Source organism: Trachinotus anak, unplaced genomic scaffold (genome assembly GCF_046630095.1).
Source record: "Trachinotus anak isolate AG129_WGS33_773 ecotype Australia unplaced genomic scaffold, CSIRO_AGI_Tana_v1 ptg000008l, whole genome shotgun sequence".
NCBI lineage: Eukaryota > Metazoa > Chordata > Actinopteri > Carangiformes > Carangidae > Trachinotus > Trachinotus anak.
In genome coordinates this window covers 6,900,348-6,926,268 of record NW_027273859.1, presented here as the reverse complement: position 1 = coordinate 6,926,268, position 25,921 = coordinate 6,900,348, and the positions used below count along the sequence as shown (strand labels likewise).

General features: G+C 39.6%; 2 protein-coding genes across 15 annotated transcripts in view; one reads left to right on the top strand and one right to left on the bottom strand.

Moving 5' to 3' along the window:
• The window catches only part of fbrsl1 (fibrosin-like 1), a 286,998-nt gene that overhangs the window by 69,444 nt on the left and 191,633 nt on the right, over positions 1-25,921 (top strand). For all 11 annotated transcript variants that reach the window (XM_071482137.1, XM_071482141.1, XM_071482145.1 and 8 more), the window contains one exon: positions 22,749-22,973. In XM_071482137.1, the coding sequence (XP_071338238.1) occupies positions 22,749-22,973 (225 nt within the window). The remainder of the gene's footprint in view (positions 1-22,748; positions 22,974-25,921) is intronic.
• LOC139623701 (uncharacterized) lies at positions 2,317-13,253 on the bottom strand. 4 transcript variants are annotated; one of them, XM_071482149.1, is made up of 7 exons: positions 8,268-13,253; positions 6,652-6,883; positions 5,587-6,164; positions 4,903-5,220; positions 4,305-4,359; positions 3,798-3,951; positions 2,317-2,644 (listed from the first exon to the last, which is right to left on the bottom strand). In XM_071482149.1, the coding sequence occupies exons 2-7, from the start codon at positions 6,842-6,844 to the stop codon at positions 2,512-2,514; spliced, it is 1,431 nt and encodes a 476-aa protein (XP_071338250.1). In that variant the 5' UTR covers positions 6,845-6,883; positions 8,268-13,253; the 3' UTR covers positions 2,317-2,511. The 4 variants fall into 4 exon arrangements, 3 of the variants coding, with proteins under 3 accessions (XP_071338250.1, XP_071338251.1, XP_071338249.1); XM_071482150.1 differs by having other exon boundaries at positions 9,415-13,253; XM_071482148.1 differs by lacking the exon at positions 8,268-13,253 and having other exon boundaries at positions 6,652-7,205.

Here is a 25,921-nt window from a genome sequence, read left to right as displayed (position 1 = left end):
GTCTTTGTTATTCTCCTCCACAAATGGGAATAGTTGTTGCCTGGGGTTTAATTTATGACAATTATTGTAATATTGCTCAGAAACATACTGAGAGGCCCGGTTGACCACCTGAACCACTCAAGAGGTTGGGGAGGACATGTGGGATGATATCGGGCTGACAGCTGAGGAAGGGAGGAAAAGAGTGTCCAGGGTGTTAAGTGGATGTGACTGTGACTGTGTGTGCGTGCGTGTGTGTGTGTGAGACAGTGAGAGACAATGAGGAGAGAGAGATTCTCTGTGTCTGTATAGGTGTTTTTTCACACTGTGTATTGTGTTGGAAAGAAAGAGGCAGCTGCACTGTGTGTTCGTGTGTGTGTGTGCATGTGCGTATGGGTGTACTGAATGAGAGTGGGGTATGAGTGGAAGTGAAACCAGTGCACAGTTCTCACAGTGTATTTCAAAGAAAAAGGAGACTTAATCAAAAGAGAAAGAAAGCAAGAAAGTAAACTGCTGAGATAACAGAGAAACACACTGGCTTTTGTGTTTGTGTGTGTGTGTGTGTAAGCAAACCCAGAATAGGCATAATGTGAAATAACTGCAAAGCATTAGTAAACATGGAGCTGGTTGTTCCTGATCCCGACGGAGGCACACGCATAGAAGGTTTCTCTAAATACTACACACGTGTGTGTTTGTATGCACATGCAGACAGCGCGTCAGATGCATTCATCTAACAAACAGTGTGACAGCATCAGTTCACAGCTGATTCTGTGGTTGGGGAGCGATTGGGGTTTGCTTTTAGCACCAACAGGAGCACTTGTTTTTGTTGCCTTCGTCACAATGCTTCTTTCTAACTCAGAGCAGCTCATTTTCCTCCCTGTCAAACAAAATCACCATGATTTCTCTTCTGGTAGCAGACTGAATATCCACATATTAAAATCCACTCAGATGACAGTTTATGTTTCATATTCAACAGGGAGTTGTCTGATGTAAATGATGATAACTTTTAAGGACACAACGGGGAGTGATAAATCACTCAACAACTCAACATGTCCTGTAGCTCAGAATACAAGTGCAATAATACAAGTTTTTACTGCCCTGACCTTGGAGATCAGATTTATTGTGGTGTGCAGCAGACAAGGTGTCTTCTTCAAATTACGCAGTGAAAAAGGTTTTGTTTGTAAATGCAAACAAATCTATAGTTTCTTTGGGAATAAATTCATAGATCTGTTCCATCAGGGTTTTGCACTCTAAGAAAAAAATAGAAAAACAGAAAATGTACTAATAATTTTCTGCCAGTACATTGCCTGTTATTCTACGGACACCTTCCGTCAACCTGGTAACGGATAATTCCGTAGATTTACAGGATACAGTCTGTACCTTTTACGGACACTTCTGTCAATCCTAAAACGGATAATTCCGTACATTTACAAGATATTCTCTGTAACATTTATTGACACTTCCGTCAATCAATCTGAATCCACCACAATATATACAAATTGAACAATGTTTATTTTTTTTTCTTCAAGTAACTTGTGTAAAGACATACTCTTAAAAGTGCATTTATTGACTTTTTTTCTGATGTAACAAAGTGCATTCATTTGTTTACTACAAACAGGTTAACAAAAAACAATATACATATGCAAACCACTGTTTTAAATAAAATAGTGAAAAAACATTGTTTTTCTTTTTATATGTTCGTCTTTTATGACACTGTCAATATGGCAATGCCATGCTAAAAGCGGTTAAAAAAAAGGGGGAACAAATTATATATATATAAAACTTGGTATCATTATGGCATAGAATTGTGTACTTGCTGATACCAGCATTTTAAACAGTATCGGAAGTATTTCCAATACCAATATTGTTATCAGAGCAACTCTAGAAATAACAAATGAACAATGTGCAAAGCACCATTAAAGCAACATGTACAATGTTCAATTTTCACAACAGAACATTAATTAATCTTTAACTTGAGTTAACATTCATTCAAGTGCTAAACTGTAGTGTTATACTGTTTTAAAACTTTTTCTTAAAATTTTTTTTACTCTCTTTTCTCCCCAATGTAGTTGTAATGCCAATTAATTCCTCCCACTGTTTTACCCTACTGGCTCACCTGCCAGTGAGGAGGGAGGAGCCTGCACTGGGAGGACATGGTGCCTCCATCCTACTCATCCCCCTCAATATTCCCCACTGACAGGTGCCACCCCGGTCTGTAGGAGTACATGCAGTGACAAATATCACCCTCCCTGCCTGGCTTCCCTCACCCCGAATGTAGTTGGCAGGTACTTTAACCCCTGTGCCACCTGAGCACCTTAAAACTTGTTGTTTTTAAAAAAAAATGCATTTCTACAAAATGAGAATACAACAAAAATAATAAAATAACATTAAAATACATTCAACTATGTTAATGCAGCAAAAAGGACTTTTCTTCACAACATGAAGCTTGGAGGTCGGGCGTGTGTGTGTGTGTGCATGTGTGTGTACGTGTGTACGTTCAGTCCAAAAAACTCTATTTTGACCTTTGAGAAAAGGTCAGATTTTCCATGGATTTTCAAAATTGTTCAGATCAGACAGGAACTTCAGCAGTCTTGGAGGAACATGTTGCTGTTTTGTTCCCTTCATCTCAGCCTTGGACCCTCGGTCAGGATTGATTCCAAGGAAAACTCTAAGGAAATAGAGAAATATTTTAGTTACACATGCAATTAAATGAATGAAACAGAAGTACAGAGTAACATGCAGACAAGGTTGAGATGGATAAATACTCATACTCCAGAATTCTGCTGTTGATCAGTCCTGCGGTTTGTGAAATTCGCAATGGACAGACAGGCACACAGACCGACCCTCTTATAGACTTCTGTCTGTCTACAGCTAATCTGTCCCAAATGACCAGCCGTCATCTGATCGATGGTAATTGAGACACATGCAAAAATACCGCCATAATCGTAATTTATTATTGTTTTTCATTTTTGGTCTGTTCATTCCCATCGCCATTCAGCTGAAAACGAATGCTAATGTTGCTAACCAGTAAACCAGACATCAACTAGAATGGCATCAACCAATGGCTAATAAGATGGTTTTTTGGGTGAATGAATGTAAATATTTCATCATCAAAAATAACATGCACTTCTGCGTACTGCGGACTAGGGGGTGTAATTTATGGCACAACAGACATGAACTAGAAAGAGCATTTCCTGAAGAAAATGCATGTGAATGCTGAAGGCTGAATGCCATTGCTGAAGCAATGCTGAATCAGCTGAAGAAACTGCTGAAGCAATGGTGAAAAGGCTGACGCTATAGCTGAAAAGTATAACTTGTAAGCTGAGAGATGAATAGCTTTTAAAGTGCTAAAAGCAGTAGAAATGTTAAAAAGGCAGAAGAAAAATTTGAAAATCCTACATGTTTAAGGGTAACAGTTGAAGAGTTGAAATGTGCTGCTATACACTGGAACTTGACAGCTAAAGAAAATTAGTTTGAGATTGAGATTAGTGTAAAAAATGTATGAAAATATAAACAAAGCACAGAAATGTGTAATGTGAAGATTGAAAGTCCTGAAATGGTTGAGAAAAGGGCTGAAACTGTTGGACATGAAAGAGTTGCATAAGCCAATGTCATGACATGAAGAAGCTGTAAATTCTGTATTGAATAGAAAGACATTGTTGAAGAAGTTTCAAAATTCCCCTCAAATGTATGAAATCACTGAGGGGCTGAATTAACAGCAACAGTAATCTCAAGAACTAGGCTGTATTTCTTTTGGCAGAGTAATGAGGCCCAGGTCAGCACAACCAGCGCAAAACTATAATTCCAACTGTTAGACTTACTTTTGTATGAATTCCAATGTAAGTGACATCTCCTTTGGGTATTTTATGTTGCAAACATAAAAAATGGAGAAAGCGTAGCTCAGGGCCACAATGGGGGAAGTGATGTGGTCATTGACAACTTCCTGATCAACAGCAATCTTGAAATGCCGGTCACCTTAAACACATGTATAACAAAAAGAAAATTAATTAATTAAAAAAATAATATCACATGCACTTCAAAAAAAACTGTAAATCTTCCATACTCTGACTACATACAAGTTTTGGTAAGAACAAGTATAAAATACCTTGAAAAGATATTCCGTATTTTTTCTCAGACTCTAAATTGTACATATATTTTAAGATTTTGTCCTTAAGAATCTACATAGTTCTGAGCACCATTTAAAAAAAAAAAAAAAAAAAAAAAAAAAAAATCAACAAACTCATACCTTTTCAGCAATGCACTACATCAGCAAAACTAAAAACAATTGAGCTTGCTGGGATGCATAAATGATACAACGGACTACAAACCTGTGATTAGGATGCACGGGGTAGTTGGGAGCCTCATTTCAGCATCAGATGAGTCCTTTTTTTGTGAAGATAACACAAAGATGCACAATGAATGTGATGAACTATGTTAACAATGTACACAGAAACAGGCAGGTGGACAGACCCAGTCCTACCAGGTTTGTAACCCTCTTTCAGGTGTCACAAACACACCCACAAATAGAGAAAGCCGAAGTTTATAACTTGGCTCCACTTTTTTTTTGTAATACCACCAGTAGTAGTAACAATAGTACCAATAGTAATTTAGTAGTAGAAGTAGTAGTAATAGTGGTACAAGTTATAATAGCAGTAGTAGTGGCAGTAGCAGTAGAGAGCAGTGCAAAGTGGATCAACTATGATTGCTGATTTTTAACTTATAATACCATCTAGAAAAAACAGACAGTTGCCCATATACTGTAAAGGGGCGTCAAAAGTGAATGGAAACTAATTCATTTTTTATTTTTTATTCTTAAGCGTGTAGTTCCTCCAACACCTACAGTAAGATTCCAAAGTCTGTGAGAAGCACTAGGTACAGATAATAATCTTGTGATCATTATCTGGGATTCAAATCCATACAACTTACCTCATTTTGGTAGAAAAGGTGATCAGGATTTTCCTTGAAGTATCTCGCAATGCCAGAGATCAGCTGTACTGGATCGTCACCTATCTTCATCCCTTTTGAGTCAAGGAAGTTTTGGATGCTTGTTCCTTTTCTGGATACTTCCTCTGCCAGCTTTGTTTGGACCGCAAAGCCAAGGAGGGTAGATGTGTGATCAAAGAGGTGAACAGCTTCAAAAAGGAATGGCCACTCTTCCATTATGATGTTTACGCTGCTTCCTTTGTTGATAGTTTCACGTTGGATGGAATATGTATCGGCCATCAATTTTCGAACAGTTGATTCCTGAAGATAGCGAGGAATTAATCAATTAATAAATTATTTTTAAAATATTCAATGTAAATAATCATCGATTTTAGGGGAAAATCAAATGTATTTATTTTATTAAATAGTGAAAATAGCTGATCTACAAGCTCACAACATGTTGTGATAGATCGGCTATTTTTGCTTTTTATGCATCACTTGTATGACAAAGTATAAAATAGGGCTTACGTGGTTAATCCGACTCAATGGTTTAGTCAATTATACAAAATTAATTACAACTAATATATAAAAAGATAAAACAAACTATCAAAAAAAATGTGCTTCTCGATTAATAACAGTAATCCATAGAATAATTGTCAAGAAAATAATAGATGTTTGCAGCCCTACCCGAAGATGATGGGTTTTGAAGGCACTTTTCAATTCATCTTGTTTAGAGTGTAGTTCTGGTCCACCCTCAACAGCAGGCTGCCACTCCACACATCCATAACGATCTGAATTTCTGGACTTTTTCCTCATTACATCTTCATCTTCTGCTGGCCTCTTTTCTGAGCAGATCAGTGATGGCCTCCTTGCATTTTCGACTCTGTTTTCTAGATGAATAAAGAGAGCATCATATCCTGTTCCAATGACATTAGTTCCATTGAGTTCTCTGTCCTGGAAAGAGCAAGGATATTGCTCTACAATCTGCTTGGCGATCCCCTGCAGCTTTGCTCTTCCAGGTCTTCCAGGTTCTTTACTGAGTAAATCATCAATAATGATACGAACCATCTCTCTTCTTTCTTTTGGTGGTGCTCTTTTCTTTTCACCCAAGGGAACCATAAGGTTTGGGGGCATTTTGTGCCATGGTACAGAATACGTCTCACAGGATGGGGACTCAATGGGACTGGGTGTCGGAGGTGGTGTTTGGGGAAGATGATCACTCTGTGGCAGTGGTGTCGATGCGGGATCAAGTGCAGCTTGTGACTCTATGGATAACATACATCACCAAAAATGAATGACACCAATTAATTACATTAATACACTGGTTCTCAGCATCAGGTTCATGGACCACGAGGGTTCCAAATGAACCCTCATGGGTCTGTAACTGAAGAGTGTACAAATGGAACAACCCATAAGGGTCCATTTTATTAATGCACTGTTGAGAAGAGATATCATATTGTGATATGACATGTGTTGTCTCTTCCTGATTTTAAATAATGTTCTGAACTTACCTGACTGTTGTACCTGCTCTATTATTCTTCTTTACCCTTCTTTAGCTATAAAGGCATTACTGATGATTGTTTTATCAAGAAAAAAAAAATCATGTCAATAAAGCACTGATAGTCATCCCCACAATATCATCACAACATCTTAAAAAATATATAATTTAATATTGTGATATTGATTTTGTGCATATTGCCCAGCCCTCCAGTACAGTGCACAAGAATTAGGGTTACATATCTAAAAACTTACCTGCACTGAAAGCTTTGATAAGTCTCGTGCACTGAATGGGTGGCAGAATTCCATCAACGTCCTTGGTCTTCACAAAGCTCAGGTCATCAACACTGCTGACTCCTATCACCTCGAGTCTAGCCATGATTGAGTCCATCAGATCATTACTGAGTGATGGCATAGCTTTCTGAACTAATTCTTTCACAAGCTCCATGGTGGCATGTGTTTAAGTGGGATTAGTGACCTCGCACCTCTGTGGTAAGAAGAAATGGGGTAATAATCATTAAGCTTGTCCAGATGTTTGCAGATGCACTTATCGTCAGAACTATTTTCATCAATTGCATAGACTCCAAGCTCAGGTACCCAGCTGGCAGTTTTCCCCCGTAGCAAAAGTAGGACAGTTGTTTCATTTTTTATAACAATGCTCACTATTTGTCCCAACTGTAGTTGCCTTTTCATATATCTCAGTACGACAAGCATACCATTTCCATATGAAGTGCCTCGAGCCTGGACCTTTGCTGTGACAACTGAGTTACACGAGTTAAGTCCAAATTCTGCAACTGCTGCCCTTATACTCTCATTTTTATTTACATTAGGAAATAACTCTTGCCTCATTTCCACATACTCTTCGATCAAAACCTTCATGTAAGCACTCTGTGACTCTGAAAGGCAAGGTGCACAGACAAATTCAACTAGCTCCCTCAGAAGAAGTACAAGTTGCCATACAGCATTGTAAGCATCCCAGGTTATCTCCCATGATGCATGCAACAGTACCTTTATATGTCTTTCCCTCAAAAGATATACCCTTTGACTCCAGCTCACACAAGTCTAACACAAGCTGACTGAAAACTTTATCCACTCCAAAATATTTACAGTCTTTCTCAATACAGAGTAGTGCCAACTGGATTTGATCAACAGTGGATCGCTGGTGTGGATGGAAATTTCCCAAAGTGAAGTAGACAGCTAATACTTTGTGCTTTTGCTTGGCAGATCCAAGAGGATTAGCCACCTCAAAAGAATCTTGAAAAAGCATCACCTTTAAAGAATCTGGTTCTGAGGTAAACAGGGCATTAGATCTAATGGCATGCCCATCAGTCAAATCACATCTTCAACGAGAAGAGGATTAAAACTGTGCTGAGCTACACTTCCCTGTTTTAGTATTGCTCTGAGGCTTTCCAGTACTGGAATGTAATGATAGTGCCTCTTCTGCCCTCTATCATTGTACCCAAGTGTGACTTCAACAGGTTGAACATAGTTATAGTGTGTCTTGTAATATTGCAACCTTCAGTGGTGTGTAGTTAAAGGACCATTTGCATGCAATGCCTCGTGCATAGGGCTCTGCTCATATGCACTGTTACCAAGATGTGTTAATGTCTCTGTTGGAATACCATACTGTTCAAGTTCTCGAGATAGCACATCCATTGTATAGTCCTGTTGAATATCATTTAGAGTTTTCATTTCATTTGCTATATCTTTAATTGTGGCGGTGGGGACTAAATACTTTGTCTGCAAACCCAAATAAAACAGAGCTAGATTCTGTGTGTAGGTGTCTTGCACTTTATCACTGCCAAAATTGTCATTTCGTTCTGCATCAGTGACATCCATTCCTTCAGGCTCTACAACATGTGATCCCTCACCTGCCAAAGACTGCTCTGCAACTTCACATAGATGAACAGGTGCTATCTGGGTGACATCCTACCCTCTGTGATACCTGGAAATATGAGATGAAAAGGATGACTTTACATTAAATGTCTTAGAACATCTATCAAAGGGACAAGTTACAGTGAGACTCTCTTGTATGTGGCCACTCAAGTGAGACACAAGCCCTTTAACATCTGCATATTCACTGCTGCAAAAATTAAATGAACATTTCAACTGTATAGACACACTACGGTTCCAAGTTTGTCTGGTCCTTGTGTTTGGGTGCATCCGTGACATATGAACAGCAAAGCTACTGAATGAGGAAAACCTCCTTCCACAGTCTTTGTGACCGCATAAAAAAAACACATTATTAACATGTCTGTGAGACCTGCTGTGTTTTAGGTATTCAGTCGAAGAGACACAGTTAAATCCACAAATATTACAACCCAACATAATGTTGATAAGACTGCCTACCTGTCCCTCACCCAGCAAATTTAACTCTCAGCAGAGCGTTCCAGGCTCTGGATCACTTTTCCGAGCTCTAACAACATTGCCATAACCAATTTAGAGCATTTATATGCTCAACAGAGTGTTCCTGGCTCCGAAGTAACTACAATACAACCAAAATACCACAAATGCAACAGAGTAATATGATTCCAGTTATGGGGTCAGAATCACGAGTGTTTTTAATGTGGAAGAGGCTGTCTATCCTTCCTTCACCCGGCAAATTCAAACTGTTCAGCAAACCGCACTGTCCAACAAAAAACTGAACCAGAAGACACAGTAACACACACGCACCCCTGCACATATAAACTAAACATTTCAACTTGTTATAATATGCATGTGAAATGCATGTTTGTGTTTTTAACGGGGTAAAGAGCGGGCTTGAAAGCTAACTGAGGCTAGCGTTACCGTTAGCCTATAGCCTAGCCCCGCCTGACCGAGTGAGAACACAATGAGACATATGCACCCCTACAAATATCAAATAAACATTTCGACCTGTTACAAAATGCATGTAATAAATGTGCTTTTGACGGGGGGAAACCGCGGGCTTGGAAGCTAACGGTGGCTAGTGTTAGTCTACAAGCCTAGCCTGCCTGACGTCAACTAATGTTTAAAAAATAATCTTTTTTTTTCCTTTACCACATAAGTGCGAGAATTTGCTCCCATCCTAACCCAAGTTCTCTCCCAGTCCAAAACAGGTTTCCAAAATGCGACTAGTGTGCCGTGGTGTCCTGTAGAGCCGACGCAGCCGAGCACGGTGATTACCTGTGCTGGCAGATGGCGCCTTCTTCTTGTACCCACAATGCAATGCGCAAACCCAAAAAACGGAAAAACACCTGTAATAATCAAATACGGAAAATCCCTTACTATTTACACAGTAGATTGTACTGTATTTTTACGGACTTTTCTTACAGTGTGTGCTGTTTAGGGGATTTCAGAGAAAGGAGATTTAGCTGGCTCATCTTTAAAGGTACCATTCCAGCATGACAAAATAATCTATGTTGATGCTTGGCTCTCATCTGTCTTGTCATACCTCATTGATGATACCAAAGCAGAGCTATCTTAACAGTAATCTCTCTAGAGCAGGGGTCGGCAACCTTAAACACTCAAAGAGCCATTAGGACCCATTTCCCACAGAAAAGAAAACACCGGGAGCCACAAAACCCTTTTGACATCTGAAATGAAGATAACACTACATTTATTGTTTTTTACCTTTATGCTATGTATAAAAAAACTATAGTGTGTTGCATTTATGAAATCAATGAACTGCTGCAGAGAAAACGAAATTACCGGGGGTCGAAAAGCTCGATAAATCCTGTGTCGGCGGGTGTCACACGTCGGCGGTTGTGACGCATATTTTGAGCGACAAAAACACGTTTTATTTTAATGTTACAAGATCAACAAAATCTTCAAATTTAGAATTGCATTAAAAAAACGAACGAACTAAAATAAAATAAATTTGAATTAAATACTCATTATTTATTTTACAAAGTCACAGAGAGCCGCTGCAGAGGGATGAAAGAGCCACATGCAGCTCCGGAGCCACAGGTTGCTCTAGAGTTTTTTAAAAGCCTCATAGACCTGATAAACTTTCAAAAGTTGGGTTAATATAACAGCAAACTGATACAAGTGTCAAATATATCATCTCTAGTTTAGGCTGTTTCTCTGGGTTTTCAGTTGTTGGAGGTTTTATCATCACAGTAAAATGAAGAAACTGACTTTTGTGCAGTGCAAGAAGGGTTTGTTTTCCTTGGTTTTAAAATAGAGTTTATTAAATATTAAAATGAATGATGACCGAATTTCATGGAGCTGCCTCTGTTTGCCTCTCTGTCACTCTGTCATGACTTGCAGGGACACTTGACGAGAATGAAGCCTTCATTAATGTTGTTGATAACTCCTGTGCCGTTCAACAATCCCAGGATTCAGCTAAAGTTAATATCTGATGTTTGTTTGTCAAGACTCAAAGAAATCTGCAGAAAGAATAACTTAACTTAGATATAGTAGGTGCTATCAATATAGCAAAGTGACAATATACTATAAATCCTTAAAAATGTGCTCAACTTATTTTACTCATCATTTACTTGTAGTAGGAAGTTCTACTACTCAAAATGTGAAAATGACAGGATAATGTCTTCTGTTGTTCCTGGAGGAGCTTTCCAAAGTTTGAAAAAATAACCTGATGTCATCGGGGTTATCTTGGCTATCAGCTTGAATTATGGGAAATGCAGGACCCAGTGTTTTGGAGCTTTAACCATATTAGGTGTTAATAGTGAGGATATCACTGGAATACACATTCAACTAATTCTTATATGCAGAAATGGTGTGACGTTGAGTTGTTGGGCACTGAAAACTCAAAACAGATTTCCATCAATGGCCCGTTACCTTCCCAGTCTGCATGGTGCTCACTGTATTTTTTATACCAGTCACACATCTTTTCAGATCTTGACAATGTTCCTTCAGGGCAGAGACAGTTTTTGACTGAGTCAGCGGGGGTTTACCCGAGGGTTAGGATGGAAAAAACTTGTAACTTGAATCTGAGCAATTTTCATGTTGTTACTAAAATCATCAGATCTACATGGGTGTGTAAAGGTTGGGGAAGTTTCATTATCATCAGGCCTAGAATTGAAAGAATATGGCAGTTATGTAAAAAAAAAATTAAAAGGGTATTAGAGTTTCTGTGACTGCAGCGATACAGTATGAGGCTGCAGGCAGATCTGAGCTTTCTCCTCCCGTCAGTTGTCCCTTTTTGGGATTCCTCTGCTCTGTCAGCCTCCTGTTGTGTGAACAAAGCAAACTTCTCACACTGGTTCAGCTCACAGCAGGATACACTCAGAAATTCAGCTGACGTCAAAACACGTCTGCCATCTTCTTGAGTTAGTCACCAGTGGGAAGGAAACACATTTTGCGATTTGTGCTTTGATTTGACTTTGTAGTAAAAAGAGCGAGAGAAAGAAAGTCACACTGCGAGCATTTAGTAATGCAGACAGAAAAACATTTGTTAGTACTCAAAAGCCTGTCATTTTATCGCTCCTCAAGACTCCTGAAGCCGTTAATGTCCCTGGTGTGTTTTTAGCAGTTTTACCCATGAAAAATATAATTAACAGTTGGTACAGAAAATATGTTAGGCTGATTTGTTGACAGTGTGAGACCAACATTACACATTTATAGGAGTTTATTTGTTATTCTACTCCACCAATGGGAGTAGCTGTTGCCGAGGCAACACTTTCCCTCTCTGGAGAGTGTGAGGAAAGGAGAAACCTGAGGAATTGACACCCGGCTGTATTTTGGGCTGCTGTGTGTGGGCTGAGCAGCAGAAAGGGGGAAGCTTCCTGTGACAATGGGTGGGAGGTTCGCAGCTCATATTGGCCTCTGTAGAAAGCCTCTCTCCTTTCAGAAAATCTACTTAATAGTCTCTAGAAGTGCCTGTGGGAGGTGAGACCTGTGATATCTGGTTGCATGTGATCTCTAATTTGAACCTCAAGAATCAGACATTATTTATAATTATTTCTAATCACCATTCTTGCTCTGCTGATGATGTTTGGCATGAATAATAATTGTCCAAAAACTGTTTATGTTGTAAATGTGCTACCTTTTGTATTTTACTCATCAGTTGCACAGGGCTAATTCAGATACTTTATAACAAAACTGAAAATTAAATGTAAGAGCAACAAGAACAACAACAATATATAATGGGAATGCCAGAGCAGAAACAAGCAGAGATCAATGCACCCAGCTGTGAAGAACCATAAAGAAACAGAGCCCATAGGTCCATGCCAGGGTGGCAGTAGGATGAGAGATGCAGCAGCTGCAGCAGCAACAAAGTGATCAGCAGCAGAGAGTGAGCAAGTGAGTTTGACAGCTGAAATAAACCACTCAGTTTGTGGCAGCAAACTCAGTCAACACATCAGCTGCTGCAGAGCCAAACATCACTCAAGTGTTGTAAGGTTAACACCACAGAACTGGTCGCCAGGATTCATTTTTCTTTAAAATTCAAACAGTTTCCTCAAAGCAAATGACCAGCAGCTAATTTATACTGAAAACTGTATAAATATAGCATCAAATTTCACAATAAAGGTTGTAAATACAGTCTGTAATGTAAACTTGCAGGATGTGGTTGGCTAAATAACAGAAAAACCTTTCTAGCACAATTTCATCGGAAACATGAGAACATTATAACCTTTATAGAGGTTCAACTTACTGTAGAACAGCTGTATTCAAACACAGTAGTTTTGGCTTGGTGTACTAATAAAATAAAATGCAACTGAGTGTATGTCTGCACTAGTGCTACTCTAAATAATATGTATTTATAGTGATGCAAGTGAGCAAGCACATTAGAATCCCATTTGAAAATGAATCCCAACATTGAATAGTAGTAGTAAATCAACATTATGCAATGTCGACAGTAGCCATTGAATAGTTACAGTATTTTATGAATACCACATCGTCAAAGTGAGTATTAGAAAAGTAATAATGACTTGTAAACGCTTTAGTATTTATACTGTAAGTGCTACAAGAAAACGTGAATAAAAGATGCATAGTTACAATATACACTGTAAGCATGTCGTGATAGCTATAAATAGGTGAGACAACATTTGCAACACACATCCCTTCAACAAAAAAGTCATATCATGAATGAGGGCAAACTGTCTGTAGAATTGTGGAGATATCTTGATCAAACTCTTCCTTCATCTCACCCCTTGGCATCTTTTACTCCTCTAATGTGGAGTACGTCTCTCTGTGCTCTTTTTTCCTCAAGTGTTTTGTCAGAGCTTTTAAATAGATTTTAAGCCAGTGTTTATTGTTGCACCACCCTATCGCTGCCGCCACTGTTATCGCTGCATTCCCTTTATTCTTCTCCCCTCAGCACCAGCTGGCCAGATGGTGTCACTCCAGGAGCTAATTCAGCCCTCACACATGTGCCACACAAACACACTCATAGCAACATGCACAATTTGGGATTTGCTTAGCTGCTCACATGCATACTTGCATATGAGCAGCATACTCTGACTGCAGTATACTTTGCTAGACTTAAAATATCAGCATGTGTACACACTTTCATAGCAACACATTAAGTTCATATGCAGCAACGCACACAACAGGAATATTTGGCATGCACATACACAGCAGCTTACAGTCCTATAGTCCTATATTTTGATATATACACATATTTCATTTATTCATTAATGGACATGTGCATACACACAAGGCAGGTATATAAACATGAATATAAAGACTTAAAGGGTCATAAAACCTGCACTTTCATTCTATGTGCGCACAAAAAATACAATCAAATAGTAGTAGAATGTAATCATGGAAGGGGGAGGGAGTTAGAGAAAGAGAGAGAGAAGGCTATCACCACCTGCACACACATACAGCAGCATTGTCAGGGCAAGAGAAAATCTTCAGGCCAAGAGACACTGGAAAACTACCCAACAGACTCCAAAACTATCAAAAACATCTTGCCTGCACACTTTCCTTTTCCAATTTTGATTGCATCCGATTTCAAATATCTAACAAAATACTACCTGAACTGAAATTACAACAGCCTCTGCCAGCTGCCACAGGTTAAACAAGACTGCCCTCCTGTAAAATCAAGCCCATAGGTCATATGTGCAATTAGCTTGATACAACCTGAAATGACATTTTATTATTAGGTCACATCCAGCAGCCATAGTAAGTAAATAAGTCAGTGAGTTATCACTCGTAGCTTTGTCTTGGAGGTAACCCATTTGTACAGCAAAGTTAACCCTCATGTCACTCCAGATATGACTGCGTGTTAAAAGATCTGTACCTGTTTTACCCATAAGACTCATTTTAGTACCTTATGACATCTGATTCCTGTTATCATGGAGTTTTACACAAGAATAGGAATAGCTTGTGTAATCTTTTATTCTCTTCTTTCTCATGTCCAACTATGAAAATGACAGAAATAGTTGGTATGGAGGAGGCATTAGTTGAGAGGTGTAAAACTACTGGGAAGGATGTTATACTTACTCAGCCTGGCTCATGCCATGTACACAAGTATCTACAAACTGTCTTCATCTCTTGAAGATGGTAAATTGCTGACAGGAAGCTATATCTCATCGTTGACATGAGTTTTTATGAGGTGTCTTGCATGTGCTAAAATTTTACCATTTTTAAATACTCAATATTTGTGTTTAGATGAGATTCATCCAGCAAGATAATTATGAATATAGTTTTGTATCTTGAACAGTTTGTTGTCTTTTATTGACAGAAATGGTTGAAGTAGATATCAGAATAATTATGACAAACCAAAGTCTGCAGAAAACATCATGTTGCTGTCTTTGAGCAAGTCTCATAGCTTTCATGGTGATGCTTTTACCAGCAAATCATCTTGACAGTTTTTCCCACATGATTCAAATTCAGCATCATGCACACTGCTGCCAGACAGAGAAAGCAAGCACAGCAACTAAAAGAACAACAGTGTGTGAATCAGAACGAGAAAGAAATGACAAAGTGAGAGAGGTGGCCTGCTCACAGGTTTGCTTCTCTTAGCTGGACGAGTGTGGCAGCAAACTGACCTGCCAGGGATTAACACCTCATGTCTCCTGTTCATTCCCCTGCCCTCCCAAAACACAACACATTCAGCAACACTGCCAAAAAACTAGCTTACACTCACAAAGGATTAGGCCTTTAACTGTGAAGTCAAATGAACAGGAAAATACACCACATCGATTAACAAAAGGTGAAAGGATGCGGTTCATTTAATCCGTGTGCTAGCCAATTATGCAACATTGATCACTGTAGAAATGTGTGCTTTCTCTTGTTCACAGCCTGATAAGCTTCTTGGCACACAAAATGCGCTCTTTTCTCTCTTCGAGGCAATAAACCTCTGATTACATGCTTTGAGAGAAACAGGGAGTCGAGGTAAATGATTGTATGCTCTACGTTAATCAAAGGTATGTTTGATGTAGCTGACAGCAGCCCTAGATGGAAGGTATATGCTCTGCTGTCTCTGTGGAGCTTCACGTGCATGGGACTATAAAGCTAGTGAGTGCTGCATGATTAAATCAATCCAGTCTAAATCATGACAAGTCAGAGTGATTTATCTGACATGCCCAGAGCTGCGGTAATGCGTACAGAATCAGTCCAACAACTGAGCAATAAATCTGCACAACCACACCTCAGCTGTCTTAAAAGGAGGTAAACACAGCTGAAGTGGTGCGCAAATGACTCTGTTGCTCTCATGTCCTCGAAAGATGAAAGAGCGGCATTTACTTTTTGAGTATTTACCATGTTGAATACCTTTCACATCAGGGTCACAAAAAAATACTGTTCATCTCAGCTTTCAGATGGTAAAGGCTTTTTGAAAATAAAATGTGTGACTCCAACCTCTGGAAATTTGAATGTCATCAACAAGGGCATGCTGGACTGTAGCAGCCCAGAGATATGATGCTGAAAATGAGTTATACTTCATAAAATGAATTATATCATTATGTGATTGCAAATGAAATATAATATAAAATAACTTAACAATTTTGGTTTTTAAAGCCCTTTATATTTTATATTCATTGCCTTCACACCTCGGTTCAGTAATGCAGCATGACTTCTTTTATGTGAAGCAGGACATTAATTAATGATGATCAGTAAACCAGAGTTTGATTTGATGAAAGTTCTGCAGTTCACCTTTAATCCACACTACAAGATGGATATTTGAAGCATCAATACAGAATAAGGCACAGATCAGCTCATTACCCCTGCTTTGTTGCCCTGAAGGTAACCAGATGTAGAGCAGAAGGTGAGAGTTCACTCTGTCTTTTCATACCATTTAACACCTGTACATTGCCCTCTTCCATTTAGGTTTAAATAGTCTCAGGATCTGAATCAAGAACTAAATGTCCCTTTTAAAAGCCTTTATCTTTAGATTTCTGCCCTATTGTCTAATCTTAACAAAATAAAGTTTATCAGATTTTTATTCAATTTATTTAAGGCAGTTTTGCAACAGCACCGGTGCTGAGCAGAAGCTAGTTCCACAGTGGCAAATTTTTTTTAAGAGGGCCCTGTAATCTCTTTGTAGCACTGCTTAATGTCAAGGGAGGTGTACCCTGCAGAGCTCTTTGTGTCTCCTGAATAATTACTGGCCTTAGAAAGAAGAGAGAGCAGTGGAGAAAGCATGATGATGTGCATTAGACACCGCCATCTCTCTTTATCTCCCTCTCTCTCTACATACCCTGTCTATTTTTCTGCACTCCAGGCTCCAATTGTGAAACTCCTTTGCCTTCTGGTTTATGCATGCCTCATGAAGACCCTCCTTTGCAAGCAACTTCAGGGTTGCTGACATTCCTCTGTGCAGAATGCATAAAGCTTCCTTTGGGAGCTGAATGTGCTTCCACGGTGGAGCTCAAGGCCCCAGCATAACCACGTAAAGCCATGCACTTTATTGTTGCGGGTATGGAAACCTGTGTTGGATTTTATGCATTCATACCAACACACACACACACACACACACACACACACATACACACATGCTTGAGTCCCCATGCAGCCTGGAACAGCAACAAAGCTCTCCCGTACTGTTGCCAGGGTAACGTGGTCGGGTCAAACCAGTCGAGCGGTCTCTTCTGCCCCCCCCCCACCTTGTCCACTCACTTGCACTATCTCTGTTTCTGTTTCTCTGTCCATCCTCTCCTCTTTCCACCTTCTTTGTCATCTATCAACAGGCTAAAACAGGGGGGATTCACCACTCCGACCACTGAGTCTAGTTCAGGTCTGTAGAGGCCAATCCTCTAAATACTGAACCAGAAACATAAAGAGACACCATGGACACTGTAAAGAAAGGTTGAAAGTTATGTTTTTTGACCACTGAGGTTGCAGTGCCACAGAGGGTTAAGAAATAACATCATGCATATCCCACTTAAAAGGCCTAATCCTTACCTACTGTAAATGCAGACTGAATACATCAATGCCATTTTGACAAGCAGTAAAGCATATACTTTGCAATTATTTGCAACAGTATTTTTTCATTTGTAAATGGGTTTTTAATAATACAGAGTGTGGTAAGGCTGCTCCATTATGTGTAGAAAAGAAAAACCCCACTTCAGGCCTTTGGCATATGGAAATTATATTACAACTAAGCCGTCGCTGGCAGACACACAGTGATGGATTACCCTTCTTCTGCTGGAGCTATTATAGATCTATTGTCAGAGTCGTGGACTGTGAATAAATGAAAATGACACAGATAGACAATTAAAATCTGTTTATTACTGATAAAGCACCGCAGACATGAGACAGCAGTCAGCGCAGGTGCAAATGTTCTCAACAAAGTCTAATTGCTCGAGCTCAGATATGATAATAAATAGTGGACTAGAACATACAAAACTAGATTGAGAAACATGACACATTTTTATGCCAAGACCCACATTGTTTTCTCTACTTTCAGTATTCAGTGTTGAACTTGTATGAACTGTACATGTAACCAGTGTTTTGGCTTGAAAATTATGCATGAGGTCACTAAAGGATAGAAAAGAGAGATTGCAGGGGTAGCCTCACATGTTCTTGTCTTAGTTTAGATATTGTCCTGAAATAAGGTCACTAGCTGTTATTTTTCTATTTTAAAAAACAACTGAGGGTATTTTGGATATTCAGTGAACAATTTAATTCACTAAAACATGAGAGAGGAGTAAAAGGTGTTTAACAAAGCCCATCAACCCAGTTGGCCCATATCAAAGCTTTTTAGAGGTAATGCCATGTGAATGCCTTAGCCCACATAACACATTCAAATTTCAAGTTCAAACAGTGTAATACTGGCGGTGCAAAGAAAGGTCATGCTGATGTTGAATGGAGCTTGAGAGAGTAATGTGTGGCAGAGACGGTCGTGGTTATTTGACTTTGGTGACTGGCAGCTCCTCCCCATGCCACCCTGGAGGCTCCACCACAACCTGCTGCTGCACGTACTGTGAGTCTCAAATGTGGGTTTCAACAGCTTATTTTTACATATTTACCCCCAACTGTTGTACTTTATTCTACAGTCTAGAGTTCAGTTTAGTTTAGAGGGAGAGAGGATGAGAGAGTGGTGACATACATGAAAGGTCACATGATTCAAATGGATTTGAGGTTGTTGTACTTGTTTGACTGGATGTTGAACTTGGCCAGCTGAGATACTGAGATGACCCAGAGACGCCACATTTCATAAGCAAATATGGTTTTACACCAATTTTGAAACCAAGATACTGCAGTTATTACATGTCTTGCCCAGCTGAACCACAAAGACATATAAAAACTGACCCTTTAAGAGTCTGGCATTTCCATTGATTTGATGAGTGAAAAACTACAACAGCATATTGGTGCTGTTACTCATTCTGTGAGGTTTGGCACCAGAATGATTGTCAGTGTTGGGTGGCTCTATCATGTCTGCATACCAATACCTTAGCTTTAGTTGCTAATATCCAGTCTATAATTGATAATATACAAACAAAAGAACCTAGTTGTTAGTGTAGCTCTGTGAATCGTGAGTCATTAGAAATAAATGGCAGCCAAAGATTTTCATGTTTTTATAAGATTTTGTTCTTCTCAAACCACTTCTGGGTTACCATATGTGTCACCTTTACTTTAGATAATGCTAATCTTCTTTGATTGCTGTATGCAAAGACGTTAGTTTGCACTGTAAGTACAATTAAAGCTGTGTGTGTCAAACTGTCCATTTATCTTTGTGGTACTTGTGTATCTGTGTTTTCTACCTTGGTTGAATGAGACAGATCATAACCCCAGGGGCACCCTCCAGAATGCTAATAAGGCTCCATATTGATGCAAGTTGATACTTAATTGATCCCACCACTTATCGCTGGTTTGTTCGCAACAGCATGTTTCTGTTAATAAGTAAGGAGAATCTAAGGGAAATTGAAAATTGCAATCCATATGTCTGACTTGATGATTATTGATGGATCCAGTCTTACTGGAGCGGCAGTATTGCCTATAAGGAGGAAAACACCTGATTGTGTTCTCAGCATTCCCTGGTGACAGACTGTAGCTGCTTTGTCTTTGTAACAGCTTTTTAAAGTGGGTTCTCTAGGTAATGACTTGCATGGCAAGTGGGCTGTTAATATTGTCTAGTTCCTTCATGAGAAATGAATGTGTTGCCCTGTGAGGTGAGAAGAGCTGCTCTGAGCTGTGTGATGCCAGTGTGATGACATTAAATCTGTCTGTCAGAGAGGTGTCAACCTGTCAGCAGTGTTACTTTCACATTCCTCTGTCCTGGGGTAAATGGTGAAATAAGGATAGACTGATACATTCATTGTTGTCACAACAATATTGACGCTGCTCTGAGCTCGATAAAATGACCATAAATTGTCCGAGATACTATTACACAAAGCATTGCAGTTCTTACATTCAACTTTTAACTCTAAATGTTTTACTCTTTAGAATTAGCCCACTTACATAAAGCAAAGTACATCTATATTCTGTTCCGGTCTGTTGTCTTAAGTGCACTGTGGCACAGAATGGAAGTAACTGTTTTCTCACAATGAAAACAATCAGTCTTCCTATAGTCAGCGAGTGTTATCCTTAGTCTTAAAAAGTGTAAAGCTAATTTTTTCGTCTCAAGTGGTGAGAAGAAAATCTCACACACAGAAACACTTCATGTGTTTCCAAACCGCTTCTCCTGGGAGGCTGGGAATTGTACCAGCAGGTAAGAAAACCCCCCCCCAGAAATGTTCAGTGTAGCTATGTCTAGCACCAAATAATTTATGCCAAGACTCATGGACTAGAACATCATAATAAAGGTGTTTGTGTGGGTGGTTTTAAGATCTTTGCCCTCTCCCTCCCTCTACAATAAATCTTAAGTTAAATTTTGCTTTTGTCATGGAAACCTTCCTCCTTTTCAGGGCAATTTCTTTTTCAGTGCCTGACACGTGAACTCCTTTTGTCACAGAAGGTGTCATTCATTAGCAGTTATGGGGTTAATGCGTTAGACATCTGCTAACCTCCCACCCTCGGAGCCAATAATTTGACTATTCATATGGAGTGCTGAGCTAACTGCGGTCAGGCCGAGCGCTGCTGGCTGTGAACAGATGTTGGAACGTGAACTAGCAGCCCTCAGCCTTGAACTCCATGCAGCTTCAAGCAGCGGCATGTCGTCCTCTGCCATTCAGACACACAGTGATATCCAACGACAGGCTTTACCAGGCAGCAGTGTGTCACAAGCTCCACTCGGGCCTGATGAGATCTGGAAATAAGAGGCAGCAGAAGCCCAGGAGGAGGATACGATTCAATCACTTGACACACAAGCAGGCAGGCAGCAGTGGTTTCCACTGGCTGGTAGATGTGCCTGTGTGTCAGTGTGTGTGTGTGTGTGTGTGTGTGTGTGTGTGTTTCTTTCTTCACCAGATCATGTTGGCCTTAACTTTGCCCACACTGCCAGTGCAGCTAGAGCTCAATTTGACCTCTGTCAAGTTTTCTCGTCAGTGGATAACTCAAGATGGTGGCTGCCAGTCATGTTGAACTAACAAAACACTGACCAGAAAAGTAACAAGAGAAACACAATGTTAAACCTTAAGTAAATCAAAAGTCATATACCTAGTATGCCAAATCTCACTGACATTCAATGACGTTAAAGTAATGTAGTAGTGTTGTGGGAACTCTGACACACAGAGTGTGACATGTCATTGGTTGTGCATTGAAACTGACTGAAGTTGGAGCGCAGTAAAAAGCTAGACTGAACATCTTCACTCTCTGCATAGAAAAATAATGCCTGTAATTTAAACACTGACTGAATAATTAAAGAGTTTGTGTCATGTTTTCAAAGATTACTATATATCGACACAAAAGCTCTATAGAAAGGTAAAGAATGCATTTATATAGTACTTCCCTACATTAAAGGACACTTTGGCTGAAGTTAGGCGTCAGTATTTATTTGCTTTTTCAGGCACGTGGTGCTGCCATTAAATAGCATCATATTGGATACATTGCATACAGCTTTTAGAAAAAGGTTTCTGGATCATTATTATAACTGGCATGTGGAATTGCATTTACAAGTCAGAGACTGGTCAATTAAAGCTAAGATGAAGCAAACCCCAATCACAACTAATATGAGGCCATACACAGCACAGTGCCACTTATGTCTTCCTGTGCAACAGTGGTCAGCTTGGGGATGGGGCAAAGGAAAACCACTGAGTGAGATACCAGCCAGTTGCAAATGGTGTTTGGTTTCACATAAACAAACACCAATTCTGTATAGGCTGTAACCTAAAAGAATGATTAGTTAAAGGAAATTGCTTGGTCATAGTGTAAGTGTAGAGCAACTGTATTTTCTCCAGTGTGTGTTAAAGCAGCACTTCACATCATAAGCTCATTATATCTGAGCCATAAAGTGATTATGAGCTCTAGTAAGGCATTGTTCTGCTGTTGACAGGATTAAAGATTTTTAGAGAGAGCGAGCTAGCGTCGCCGCTCTTTGCTCGAGTGTTTGCTCGCTTTGTATAACCCAGCATTGAAAGGGGGCACTGTGCGCTTGACTGTCTGCCAGCTGTGGCACACCCTCACTTCATTCTTTTACACATTCATCTCCTGCCACTCTGTCTATCCATCTAGATATCTGTCTGCTTTGTTGCTGTTCAAAGGCGGCATTAAGTGTCGTATTTCATAGACTTGTCATCACCTGGTGTACAATTGTTTCAAGGTCTTAAAGAAAATCCTTGAGACACCAAAAGCAGTAAATCTCCCTTGTCAGTGTGACATTGATTAGAAGCTCTGTCATTGCAGTGCAAATGTTGAGTTCCTAAGGAAAGTAATATGGGCCTTGTAAAAAGGCTAGCACTTATACAGCATTCACTAAAACTGGCTTGATTAGTAACTTTTATAAATGAGATGCATATCATCAAGGACTACAGTAGCAGTGTTTTGTTATGTGTGCATCCACAGCTCCACAGTATGTGTGATTTGAATGCATCTATCCATGCAGACACTTTTTAATTTGTTAACGTCTAGATTTCTAATAAGCTCTCTACTTCTTCCTGCAGAAGAAGACTGGAGTTGTAAAGACACAGGAGAAGAAGGAGCGGTGGAAGGAGAAAAAGGTGGCAAAGCGGCAGAAGAAGGAAGACGAGGAGGTGGAGGAAGAAGAGGAGAATGTCCAGCCCGTGGTGGATCCCCTGGAGAACGGTTTCCTTCATCATGCCCAGCGGGAGCAGGAGAGGATGAATGAGAGGCTGCTGAAGAAGACGTACTCCAAGAAGAACAAAATGGTTAGTGCAGCTTTCTTTTTTCAATTTATAGTCAGTAAATAACCAGTTAAGCAGTAGTTCAGCAAAGTTACATGTATGTTGCATAGACCATTAGTTTGTGCTTTTGACAAATGAAAGAGATTTCGGCTTTGCTGGCTTTTGCCATGAAGGCAGAGGAGACTTAGGTAGCATCTGAATCCACGTTCTTTGTTATGCTTGGTCAGACTTAATATTTACACAACTCTTCTTTCCTTGTAAATACTACCCCTTAACCTACCCCTTTGACATCTGCCTCACATTCACTGTAAAGCAGAAACAAGATGTATGGGGAATTTTCAGAATAAGGTGAATGGTATGAACAGTGTCTTACGCTCTTGTCAGGTGTGACTTTACCTACTGTTGTGTCATTGGGGACTTTGTACCACAGTGCTGAAGAAATAGTTTCACTTCACGTGACACACTTGAGTCCCCTTTATCTGTGCACCATCATACCACATCTCAGTGTTCAGCACTGGAGAAAATCATTTTCTTCAAATCCATCTGCTAAAGGCTGTCATGTGGAGTTTTGGCCCATTTAGAGCTGTCTAAAATTGACTTTTTATTTCCACTGTCATTTTGAAAATGGTGTATGGCATGTTTTTTTAACATTTACATGGCTTTCTTTGTTTGTCAAATAGAAGCTTTTGACAGAGCTCCCATTGTCTTTTATGGAAGTCCAGGTCATTGCCACAAGAGCACAGTGTGACTGTAGAATTGTTATTTGTCTGAGGTTTTGTCAATAGGGCGTTTTGTAGTTAGTAATGATATTTCTCAGATTGTAACTCTGGACACTAGCGTCCTGTCTCTCTCTGCTGTTAAAAGGAGCTTCATGTAGTGGCTTTTTAAGGGCTTCACCTTACTGATAGTTGGCACCAGTTGTTGCAGCACTCTGTTTATGTATTTATTTATTCACTTCAGTTTAAAGTGAAAGCCAGTGTGTTTCCCATAATCCTATTGACTGCCGCTGTAGACTACCGGCCAACTGTGATCATGCAGTCTTGCTGATACCAACTGGATCACTTATACTTGTGTATTTACAAATGTACTGTATGTGACTTGTGTACGCCAATGAGCCCTGATGGTACCCCCAAAAGTGTTTGTGTTTCATGAACAGATTGTTGGTATGCTGCCTTCAGGTGGTTTTACCCTGCCATTCTATCCTTGTTTTCCTTCATGACTGCAGAAGTGACTTTCTGTTTGTTTATGCAGATAGAGGACTGCCAATATGCTCAGCTTCAAGCACACTGCTAAGCCTACAGACTCCGAGTCTGTCTCAGTGAGATAGCCCATCTATGTGTTAACAGTTTGTTTAAATGGGCGGATGTTTTTATGCTCCTGTTCGAGGCCAGGATCCACCGTAGTGCTGTTGAGGATAAGAGGGGAAATGTAGTCAGGAAGCCAAACTAAATAATGAGGCTATGTGGCCTGGAGGCCTCCTCCACAGACAAAAATATCTCTCTTAGATAAGATTTCCTCAGGAAGTTAACATGGCTGAAAATGAGTTTGGCTGTGATATTTAGTTTGCTAAGAGACAGTTGGACATTATGTATTTAGCTGATGCTCTTATCCACAGTGTAAATGCAATAGGCTGCAATTACTCAAACAGATCTACATTCTAGTCCAGATAATAAATCCATGATATCAGCAAACTGCTGCTGTCATGTGAAAACCTTACAACTTCAGCTGAGCTGAATTTCATATTTTACTGTAACTTCCTCTGAAGATTTACTGCACATGCTCCCTTGGAGATTAAGATAGTAGAGAGTTTATGAAAGCAGCTCAAAACCCACTGGAAAAGTGAAACTGAAACATTTTTTATTTTCATGATTTTTTCACTGCCCTGGTACGCATTATACGAAAGAGTCAAAGTCTTGATCGTCAGTCATGGATAAGATGTATTTTGCTTTCTAAGCGATATTACTGCATATTGAAGTGGCTTCATATCATATCTATTTATCTGTCATGTTTTAAGTGCCCTTAGTCCAGTTTGAAATAATGTGTATGTGGTACATCTACAGATGTACTTGCCTTTAGCTTGTAGTGTTGAGTATATTTCAGCAACAGTCCACAACACATTGCCACAGTCATGAGATGAACACAACACTAACAAGCTGTGTGCTGTAAACTCTACAAACGTGCAGATATGTGGTCTTTATGTGACAGCAGCTTTATTGTCTCAGGCAATAAACCATTGCAGTGGATGTTTCTTCAGCACCTTGCAGTATCTTAGAGGAACATTTTAGACTGGTTGAGGCACATTGACCCCATGTAGTCAGCTAAAAAACACCTCAATCTTGTGATCCATAGATAACTGGAGACATCTTCCTTCCCAGCTGGACGGATCGATAAAGTACTGCTGGCTTCCTTTGCCCTGGTGGTTCCCTGTTGCTTTTACTTAACTTCCGTTCCCTTTTTCTTTTATCAGTTGCTTGCTTTAATCTTGGTGTTTGTCTGAAGCATTGTTTGACTTTCTCACTGTCTGGGATCAAGCAGTTAAAATATCTTTCAACCTGCCCTGGCTCTAGTTCTCTGCATCCAACTAAAGCATACCTTTAATATATAACTACAACTCTCTATGCCCAGCTATATTGTATTATTGCTTTGAGAACTAACAGCTATGCTGTGAAACAACACTACCCTATTCCTCACAGTGCTGACGAATGAGGCTCATGACATGATCATGTTGCTTAACTAATTAATTATAGATAACACTATGAATTATGAAGCAGTTAATCTGTACCTTTAAATAAGCATGTGCTTTAGTTATAAGTACAGTTGTTTTTGCTTCCATAATATGAATCATAACTTGCTCCCAAACAGGTATTTGTGTGGCAAGCAAAGGAACATTACTACATGACCGAACCAACATCTGCTTACTGCTTACTGAGCCTATGCACCAACCTGCCTCATACAAGTCTTTTGTGGGAGTC